Below are 10,972 nucleotides of genomic sequence, written 5' to 3' on the forward strand. Positions count from 1 at the left end.
ATTGAAATACCAGAGCAGCACCAAGAAGAGATAATAAAAAGTCTTTTGTTATACTTTTTGAAGAGGGAAGAAAATGAACAGGCTAAACCATACTCTAGTAACCACACACACACCTATTAATGCAAGGCTCAGCAGGTACCTGAGTTCAAATGCTCTTGTCTCGCCTCTCCTGCAGGACTTTGCCAACACCATTCCAGGCCACGGTGGCATCATGGATCGATTCGACTGTCAGTACCTGATGGCCACCTTTACACACGTCTATATAGCCAGCTTCATCAGGTAAGAAGAGGAATGGAGGCTCACAGGGAGATGTGTCTGATAGTGAAATCAAAAAATGTGTCATCATTTTCCTTAGTCCTTAGTTCCTTAGTTAGTTCCAAAGTCATTTAAACTTTTTTTTCATAAAGCACCTGATGGCTGTGGAATAAACAACATGTCAGTAAAAAAAATCAGCAACCATACTGGATTCCTAACAGTATTACTGCAGTATAATGACGAGCAACAAGTGTAAAACCTAAGTGACAAATCTATAATATCACAGCAGGAAACAGACTGTCTGCTTATAAAAGTTGAGTAAGCAGGAACCTTGAGAAGCTCAGCAGGCCGCTATAAACTGCAAGGCGGGGAGTCGATGGCGTTTGTAGGCTACTTTTAGGTAGCCTTTCCAGTTTGGGTAACGTTACTTGCACTGAAGATAAACGATAACACCTTACAGCCAGTGGAAAACACAGTAAAGCTTGTTAATCAAACTGCTGCATTGAATGGACTCTATTGATTTTGGACAAATTGTGCCACATCCCTTCAAAATATAACATTACACCCTTCAGGAATATTATTGCAAACTAGACTAACTGATTTCAGGATAATCAAAACTTCTACATTTTTCCCTTAAATTCTTAAAAGTGTAGGTCTGTTGTCTCTCATCAGACAACATCATTATCCCACAGTTCAGTCTGGTCTTTTAGAAAACACTGTAACAGCTCACATAGCCAATAGGGGTCAGCTGGCAGTAAACATGCAAGCAGATTATCTCACTAGCAGAAGTGCTAGCTCAGCTATGCTCATTTGTCATGTGACCTTCGCCTTGAACTTCCCTTCTGTGTAGTAGTCCCGTGGGAGTCTCCTCAGGGACCTAAAGGTACAGAAAGTGCAGGAGACAGTTTCTGTCAGATTTTAGAACCTCTGTTGGTCCATAAAAGGCTGCTAGAGTTGTTATTCCTTAGTTTTTACAGGTTCTTAGTTGCGGTTGTAAGATAAAGTAGCTTTTTTATGCTTGTTTCCATCGTGGTTACATTTTTAAATTGTCATCTTGCAGGGGACCGAACCCAAGCAAGGTGCTACAGCAGCTGTTGATGCTTCAGCCTGAACAGCAGCTCAGCATTTTCCACACTCTGCACTCCCACCTGAGAGAGAGGGACATGCTGCCCCCCGCTGCTGCCCAGGCTGAATGAAAGGCCGCCGGCTTCACAGGGTGATGACTGGAGAGTGTGTGTGATGATTTGGAGAGTTTGTGTAAGCATGTACACACGCACACAGGCACACACACACACACACTTAAGTATGGCTGTATGGTGTGTGATCCCAGGCCTCTGGCCGAGCATCCATCGTCATCCTGTCTGCTCTTCATTCAACTTCCAACCAGCTCAAAACCACCATTTTGAACCTGAGGTCACTCTCCAGACTACGTGGAACAACGTCACAGTGAAACAAAAAAAAACACACAATACCAAAAAATAATAATAAAAAGAAATAGGTGGTTTTGTTGCTTTCCACTTGGACTGGCACATAAACAACAACACGCTTCACGAGCAAACAGGCAGTCCCCATCCTAAAAACGTACAGACTGAAGATATAATGTCATATCAGAACAAAACGGACTCTAAAGCACATGGCTTTTTCAGCGCGGGTGGATGGTGGATGTGCAGTTTACCTGTGGACGGCAAATATTGCACTGACTTCAGCTGAAGAAACGGATTTGAGAAACTTTTACCAGCATAAACTGGGCCCAAAATGTTGGGCACGTGGACCTGAGGTACAGCAAACAGACTGCTGAGACTTGTCTTTCTGGGGTTTGGGTGTGGGTGAAGCAGTGATGCAGCAGGGTTGTCATACATACTCTAGGCACTGTTTTATAGACTATGCTCTATTTAATGATCCTAACCTCACAGCATAACTAAACATGTAGCATGTACGAAAGTCCTGTCTTGGGCTACTGCTAAACTAAGCCATGTTCTCTTCTTCCACAGTGTGAACCTTTAGCTTTTAGTCTTCTGTCTAAATCTAAATAACTTGCACAGTTAAAGTCAATAGAAAATTGACTGTAGGCATGTTAACGCAGAAACTAGAGCATCAGCACTAGAGCATCAACACTCAAGTTATATGTATTGTACATAAATATACTGGAAATATTTAGCTGAACAACTACGGAATAAATACTATAACTATTTGTGTGACCTACTGGGGAAAAAGAAAAACACTTTTAAGTTATGAGAAATGATATGCAAAAAAAAGAGATTTAACTCATTTGTAGCCTTTAGCATGAACAAAATAGATTTTTAACAGGTAGGGATGTAGATTTGAGATCTGCAGTTGCTGCTTTAGAGGGTGTGCTGGGTGACCCTTTATTATAGATTGTAAAAAGAATTTAAAGGAATAATTTGACATTTGGAAAAATATGCTTATTCTTGCTGAGAATTACATTAGAAGATCAATACCACTTCCACGTTTGTGCGTGAAGTATGGAGCTGCATTAACGAATGCAATGTTGGCGAACAACAGTTGCGTACAGTAACTTCCCGCAGTTGTTACAGTGACGCCCAGAAACACACAAGAACAGTTTGTGCACACAATGAAGAGCAGCACAAAATTCTACAAAGCAGCTAACTTGGATGCAACACACTACTTTAGAACTTAAATAATCACAATTTTTATTTTCTGACCAGATATCCACAATCCTCTCTGACTTTTGTTGCCAGAATCCTGTGAGACACTCAGTGTGGAGGCTAGCTTATGTGAACTTTGGCTGCAAAACATGGGGGAAAATCAGCGTAGTGCACAGCTATGCCAGCAAGCAAGTGTTGAGTGGACCCTTAACAATAGTTGTCTTAGACTACTACTGCTAATTGTATTTGTTTTAAAAATTATATAAACTTTATATAAATGATATAAGCCAGATTGATGGTCATGTCTGAGCTTTAACTTTGAAGCTGCTTCCAGTCTTTATGCTAAGCTAGGCTAATCACCTCCTAGCTCCAGACTCCATACTAACCGCACATACATGAGCGTAATATTGATCTTCTTATCGAACTTGGGAGGAAAAAATGCAAATAAGCGTATTTTCAAAATGATGAGAATAACTATTCCTTTAAAAAAAGACTGTGCTTCCTTTATCGATTTATCCAATGATTTTAGTTGCACTGTAGCAGTGGGGATGAGGGAAGGGTGGATGCATCAGACCACTCTGAAGGTTCCCACATGTTCATACTCAATGTTTGTTAAACTGTTGAAAAACATCTTGCTATTTGAGAGTCTTATGCATTAAATCAGTCACTTACTTTAAGTTTTGAATGTAGTTTGCAATATAAGATATCAATGATAACACAAGATTTGAGTACATTTGGAGCCTATATACAGTACAGTATATGTGTATGTACTGTACTGTACTGTATATACACATATCTTTATGTATATAAACATCTATTACTCTAATTTTATGCAAGTTGCAGTTTGATAAAGGGTTGGATAATTTAATTCTACAGGAAATGTGTGGCATTTATTATTAATCACATGTTCACCAGTGTGATAAATGACACAATGCATTATGAGCGTGTTACGAGGCTGTGTTTGCGGCCAATGAGATTCTCTGATTGAAACCAGATCTTTTCAGAGAGAAATGTTTACCAAAGCACTGTCTGATTAACACTGATTTCCTTCCGTTATTGTCAAGCTCCAAGACCCAGGTCCAAACTGTCTCCTTACTATTCCGACAACCTCTCTTTGTTCTGAAAAATGAAAAACCAAGGAGTTTGGAACTGGGACGCAGACTGGAGTGCTAACATTTGAATCTGTGGCCTGTGCAATGTGTGTCACTGTTCACTTCCTTAAGTTGTTGGACGACGAGGATGGTATAATTTATTTGTCCGGTTTGTTCTGTGCATGTTTTCTTCATAGACGTGCATTTTAGCGTGTTTTCCCCATTTGAAGTGAATAGGGGCGATGGGTGGATTTTTGGGACCAGCTGTATTGTACTGTATAAATCTATGACTAAATCCTGTCTCTGGTTAAACACACACTACTGCTTTACAGGTGTTTCTGTATTCAACCATCACTGTCCAACTTACATACTGAACAAGAACAAGCAAAGCATGTTGACAGGTGGGCAGTGTTCAGACTAAAGCAATCTGACCAAAAATCAACACAAACAGCTGACAGTCAAATTATTTAGATGTTTTTAAAGCTGTTTTATATAGGAGTATGGTGTGCGCCACTGGAATAATAAAAAAAGTAAAATGTGAAAAAAGTCAGAAAAACACACTCAATTAATCAATTCTTAAAATAGTGAAGTATTTTGTACATCTGTCTTAAAACACAATAATAATAATAATAATAATGGGCAAACAAGTGTTTTTATGAACATTATCAATCATAAGTTAATGTTATTACTTTATAATATATATATATATATATATATATATATATACTTTACAATTAAGTATGAACTGTATTATTCAATTGGCACACTCGAGACTCCATAGTTTTACAGATCTAGTTGAATTAGATTTAAGCTGATGTGTGGACTAATTTATATTTTTATTCAAGTTGTGAAGGTAAAACACTTGAGGTACACAAATGTAAAGGTAGGACAGAAACAGGTAGTTTTTAGTAGCCAAATGGTAATGACGCACTGCAGTTGTTTGGTTGCTTGTCTTTTTAATTTATCATTTTGTGTATATTTTGTGTAATTTGCTTTGAGCCGACATGTTTTCTAATGAAAATCTATAGCTTTTGGAGTGGATAAGATTAAAAATGATATTGAGGAAGAATGCTGTTAATATAGGGGCAATACAAAGTAATGTATGAACCACATATTGATATCTTGTTAGGGATATTGTGAAGATGTTTACTGTATGGAAGTGAATAAAGTTTTTTTTTTCTTTAAAATGTCTTACATGGTGTTGATTATGTTCCATGTACTCCAATAATGACAGGACAGAGAATTCGCTTTAACATTAAAAGTAACAACTTCAGCTTTACTCACAAAACAAAACTTGACAGTTTGTGATTTGACATAAAACAAAAAGATTTCTCACAGTGTGACAGAGCAGATGCATTGTTTGCACTTGTGTAGCTATTACAAACAGGTAACACGAAGCATTGAGAATCTGTCAAAGGGAGTATACGGAGGGGAATATTTGGAGAGGGATACAATATCTGGCCTCAACAAACAAAGCCACCATGTTAAAGGAATGACAACAAAAGACAATTTGACCGTAACTTGAAAAATATACAAATACAGTTGTTTATATGACAAATACATGAAGTCAGAGATATTACAGTGCTCCCATCTTAATAAACCAACAGATCATTAGATACAAATACTCAGAAAACATATCGCTTGTATGGTGGGAGCTGCTGTTAAGTCATCCTTAACAGACTTAGAACAAGACAAACAAAAGAAGCCAGAGATATGACGTGACGTGTCCAACCAATCACAAATGGTACATGAACAGTATTTTTGTTGTCATTCTTTCAACTCTGTGCTTTGTTGATATAAATCTAAACCTTCTCCATCACCTGACAGGTTCCCGATAAAGTGCATCTCAGATTTAAGTTCCCTTTGAGTCTGTATCAAACACATAATTATACATCATAGCACATCACGTCATCATTACAGCGATGAAAATGGCTTCAGTATCTCAGGACTATTTAACAGAACAACAGTGACCCCATCTGGAGAAATTTACTATACCCAGTTTTATGAACATCTCAATAAAAACAGTAATAATTTAAACTGATTTATCCTTAATATAATATAATAACATTGGGTTGACATTACTTAAAAAAAACATGAAATCATTATCACCGACACTAAAGCCAGCCATGCACAATACAGCTTTAGGGGTCATGTAAGTGCGCAGTCTTTCTATTCAATGATAATAGTGGAACCAAAACAGCAGTTTGACAGATTTGAAATGGTGATATTACATTCAAGTGGGCATTACACAAATAAAAAAAATAAAATAAAAAATATTTCAAACTAGTGCAATTAGAAATTGAATAGGCGTACCCGTTCAGTACTACGTTCAGTGTTTAAAGTGCTGGACATTTCCGACTTAAACCCATGCTTGTTTGCTAACAACTCCAACATTTACATTGGGGCAAAAGTCTGAAAGGAGAAAACTTCCCTTGTCCTACACAAAGTATTCGAATACTTCAGCCATCAGCTCTTATTTAGGAAACCGAATGCATCTGGACATACTTCAAAATCTCTGGGTAAAAAAAATAGTAAGTTAAGGCAGAATTAAAACCATAGAAGTTGGACGGATAGTTTATCTTACAGAATCTGGCACAGCAACTGAAGAATAATTAGAAAAACCTGTTTTGTCTGTTTAACTCATTCAGGTTGAAGTGAATAATCTAGTTCAGCGAAGAACTAGTTTACATAATTTCATCCCTTTAGACAGAAAATAGCCATTTTCATGTTTGACCTTTTGCTACTTCAGGACGAAGTGAGCGATAAAATCAAAGTGGGAAACCTTACTGTGGTACAACTTTGGCTTTTAAGCGCTCAAGGATGATTTATGTTGTTGATTATTCACTAATCAAAACTAGCATGAGTATATTCTTCAGGTTAACAATTAAATGAATAGATAGGCTTTGGCTGTCAGTATCCTTCACTACTCTGGTCCACTGAGAGTTTTCTAAATCTCTACGACTTCCATATTTCGCCTTCAACAGGTCACATCTAATCCCATTTGCACTGATTCAAGAATGGAACCAGTTTAAATGCTGAAAAGAGAACAATCTTCTTCATGTGGTTCCCAATTCAAACCCTTACAGTAACTCTTTCAGAGACCAAGCATTTAAGCTATAATGCCTCACTCTTCTGTCAGATAGCTTCATTTTCTGTGGCCCTTCAAGCTAGCTAGGTGACTAAAGCGTTGAATGGCACTCTCGTCTCATCTTCCTCTTCTACAATAGACCTCGGGTCGGGCCTATCAGGACAGAAAATAAGCCGTAGCAAAGCTAGCCCAACGCGCACCAACAGCCTCAACACAAGGAAAGCGAAAGGCACCGTAATCATCATCAGGTGGAAAATTTGGGCGCTAAATTTACTCAAAATACATGTGAGGAAAAACGTCCCCAGAGCTACACAGGGGTACAAAGCCAGCTTAGCTAGCATGAACGCGTGCTCGCGTCCGCCATAACGTACATAAGGGTGCAGAGTTTCATGTTCATTGTAAAGAGCAACCACCCAAATAGTGAGCTGAAATATACCTGCGAAGAATATGATCACGCAGCTAATCTGAATGGCTTCCAGTTCGTTGCGAGAGTTGTGTGGGAATTCGTGTGTTAGCTGGTAGGCTAAAGGCAAACCTCCGACAAACGCCAGTGAGAAGGTGTTCAGCAGGCCCATAAAGCGCGTGGCCTTGGTCACATGGAGGAAGAGCGAGTGGTGCACAAACCAGAGAAGGCCAACGGTGGCGAAGGAACCAAAGTAGGCTAGGTACTCTGGGCCGTAGACCTGCAGAGCTGCTATCAGGCTGCCACCAAACTGCTTCTGCACGACAATGGGGTCTGGAACGTTGTCCTCACTAAATGAAGGAACCAGAGAGGATAAACGTTAAGAGACAAAACTAAGGTTGTTTTCAGCAAGTAGCTACAGAGTTCCAAGCAGCTTTGAAGAGGCATCAAAACTACTTGGTTTGGTTTGGAAAAGATCATGGTTTGGGGTACAATAAGTGCATTAGTTGTGTCAGTTAAGTTACATACGTAAGTTGGTGATACCAACTTGTGTATATCTGGAACAACGGGCCTCCAGAATAACGGGCTATTGGACAAATAAATAATGGGACATTTTTCTGACATTTTAGAATAGTGGCCCGTCAGAACAATGGCACTGTTGCAGAAAATGAGGGCACTAGCCAAAAAGTAATATGCAGGTATAACTGCTACATAAATACAGTAAATTCAATATGTGCATAGAGTTTATATGATGCATAAGATTCTATCTAACATCTATCTGATCATCTATCTTGTATACAATGTATGCTTTGTGTATAAAGAAACATGTATGTGTCCTATGTTTACCCATTCAAGGAAACAAAGTGCAACAAACCATATGTCCAGGATGAGAAGAGTTGCTACGATTGCATAAACTCCATCACTAAAAGCCTCCACGCGGTCCTTGCTGAGGGGCTCGTTGGGCAGGTAGGTGTAAAACAACATGGAGTCTGGAGTCTCCTCCACCTGACCTGAAGTGGACAACATTTGGTTTAAGTCTTAAAAAAGGTGAAGCACGTGACACATTCTGAAATAAATCTACATCCAGATCCAGAGTATATCTGACCAGAGGTCGGCACATGTTTGATATGTGTCCCCTAACTCTCGCAATAAAATCTAGAGCTTACCAATTGCTTTGCTGCGGCACCACTTCAAAGACTGGGAGATGTACGGCAGGAAGATAACAATCGCCAACAGCACGTAAGACTGAAAGACAAAGTGAAAATGTCACTGCGAAGAAGAGATTTACAGCATCAGCAGTTCAGAGGTAATGTAAACTTTGAAGTGAGTGAAAGACTTGTTGTTTGTGCTGAAATGACTCATTAAATCAATAAACTGACAGAAAATTAAAGCATAATCTATTTATCGTGAATAACCAAGCAAAGATCCCAAACATTTTCTAGTTCCAGCTTCTCAAATGTGAGGATGTTGTACAATAAGACTGTTGTGTGAAGACTTTGGGCTCCTGGGAGTTTTATACATTTAATGATTACTCACAGAACTAATTAGTATGTGAATCTATAATAAAACAATCATTAGTACTACTGATGTTCAAATGTAGCATCTTCACACAGCGGAAGAAAATTAACGCCACCTACCAGCTGTAAGAAGATGAGGGAGAAGATGCTGGCGAACATGCACATGAGGGGAACCCGCATGATGACTTTGAGGATGTGGTGTTTGTAGAAGGTTTGGTTCTCTGAGATCTGGATCTGTTCGTTCAGCAGGAAGGGACGGCTGAAGGCGTACAGCACAATCACCGACTGCGGAAAAACAACACGTAAAGGATTATGACGTATGCGATTGCACAGGATGGAAATAAGTAAGACGTAAATATGAGGTCGTTCCACTAGAAAAAACAACAAAAGCAAGAACAACATTTTTTTTTTGAGGTTTCAGAGGATTTACATATTAATTCTCCAAAAGGACTGGATTAAAAACACTTTGACATACACACCTGAATGACACCTATCACCATCACACAACCACAGAAGAGTAAAATCCCGAGGAGGTTCGTAGGGAAGGTCGCCATCAGAGAGAACTGCGCAGATAAGACACGCCGTACGTTAGAGAGCACAAATGAATCGTTCAACTTAACATTTATTTGTGCAGCAAACTGTGATTTATTCAGCTGCTGCGCCGCAGAGACTCCTACTCACTGTGTACGGCAGAAAGGTTATCAGCATCATGCAGGCCTGAAATAGAACCGAAAGCAGAACTTCACATTAGAAAGAAAGACACAGCTCACCAGAGAAATGACTCTTTTCTTCCAGTATGGAAGTATTAAGTAGAAGTATTAAGTATTTGTCTATCCAGTTACCATAATAAGAAATAGAGCTAATTAAACTGTAAATCAGATCATAAAAGGACAAGAAATGTCATTTACAGGGACAATGTGTCCAGCTGTGTTTATTAAAACTGATAACAATTTAAACCCAAACTTAGATCGCATAACCAAAGAATAATACATCCTAGACATTATTACAAGTCACATTAGCTTTGCTTTTTGAGAGGCTAATTTTCCTTACTGAAATATCCAAGATGGTCAAAATGATTATTACTTGTGGACAAACTTCAATAAACACAATCAAGCACTGATGGCCTCAGTGATACTGTACTTACCAGGTTTAGCAGTGCAAGGCAATCATCAATTCGTACAATCACTTGAAATAACCTGTGAAACACATAAAATGAGGAAGTGATAATGAACCTTAGATATACTACAACTACAACTACTACTGCTGCTGCTGCTGTTACTGTTACTGCTGCTTATAATAATAACTCACCTGATATGAGCAGCCCATGCTACAGTCACAATCAGGAATGTCATTAAGTAAACAGCAATCTTTGTTGTCAGCAGAAGTTGAAAACTCTCCCTCAACTCCTGCAAGACGGACAAACATATACATTTATTTTCAACAAACAACAAAGACAACAAACATTTACAGACTGCACAGATTTGTAGTATATCCGGTGAATCAATAGTGAAGTTACAGTGACCTTAACTCAACAACATCACCAAGTTACTACTGAATATCCTTCATTCAATAAAGACATCATTGTGTTATTACACAGCTATTACTATTGTCAAACATTACCTCATCATCTTCCATCTTGGTATGGGCAACAGGTAATATCTGTGAATAAAGCAAACTGCATTAGGAGAAATATCTAAAGTTCAGTGAAGGGGACCTGACAGTGACAGGGAGCATCTGTAGAGACAATCTGACTTCCAACTGACATCTTAACACTCATCTTACCTTAAAAAGTCATCATTCAAAATTCTCTCAAGTAAAAGAATGAAACCAGAAATAAATAATATCTAAAGTATCAGAAGTAAAAGTAGTGGCCCTTTTTGGAGTGCTACAGTATATTATTATAGTATACAGCAGTGGTCCTCAACTTTATCTATAGACCCCATATTGATAAAGTGTTAAGAGTTATTCCAAAACTGTCTGTACTGTAGATT

At 38.5% G+C, this 10,972-nt stretch overlaps 2 protein-coding genes across 2 annotated transcripts in view; one reads left to right on the top strand and one right to left on the bottom strand.

Moving 5' to 3' along the window:
• Positions 1-5,164, top strand: part of cds1 (CDP-diacylglycerol synthase (phosphatidate cytidylyltransferase) 1) — a 27,654-nt gene extending 22,490 nt beyond the window's left edge. The window contains exons 12-13 of the mRNA XM_035658845.1: positions 176-279; positions 1,316-5,164. Coding sequence (XP_035514738.1) covers positions 176-279; positions 1,316-1,451 — 240 coding nt within the window. The 3' untranslated portion in view covers positions 1,452-5,164. The remainder of the gene's footprint in view (positions 1-175; positions 280-1,315) is intronic.
• A 52-nt stretch (positions 5,165-5,216) lies between these two features.
• Positions 5,217-10,972, bottom strand: part of tmem175 (transmembrane protein 175) — a 6,326-nt gene continuing 570 nt past the window's right edge. The window contains exons 2-10 of the mRNA XM_035658904.1: positions 10,602-10,640; positions 10,290-10,387; positions 10,126-10,177; positions 9,663-9,698; positions 9,461-9,544; positions 9,102-9,266; positions 8,631-8,709; positions 8,339-8,474; positions 5,217-7,814 (exon numbers count right to left, since the gene is read on the bottom strand). Coding sequence (XP_035514797.1) covers positions 7,145-7,814; positions 8,339-8,474; positions 8,631-8,709; positions 9,102-9,266; positions 9,461-9,544; positions 9,663-9,698; positions 10,126-10,177; positions 10,290-10,387; positions 10,602-10,640 — 1,359 coding nt within the window. The 3' untranslated portion in view covers positions 5,217-7,144. The remainder of the gene's footprint in view (positions 7,815-8,338; positions 8,475-8,630; positions 8,710-9,101; positions 9,267-9,460; positions 9,545-9,662; positions 9,699-10,125; positions 10,178-10,289; positions 10,388-10,601; positions 10,641-10,972) is intronic.

The sequence above is a fragment of the Morone saxatilis genome, unplaced genomic scaffold, assembly GCF_004916995.1.
Source record: "Morone saxatilis isolate NCDOM2014 unplaced genomic scaffold, NCSU_SB_2.0 Contig16, whole genome shotgun sequence".
In the NCBI taxonomy this organism is placed as follows: domain Eukaryota; kingdom Metazoa; phylum Chordata; class Actinopteri; family Moronidae; genus Morone; species Morone saxatilis.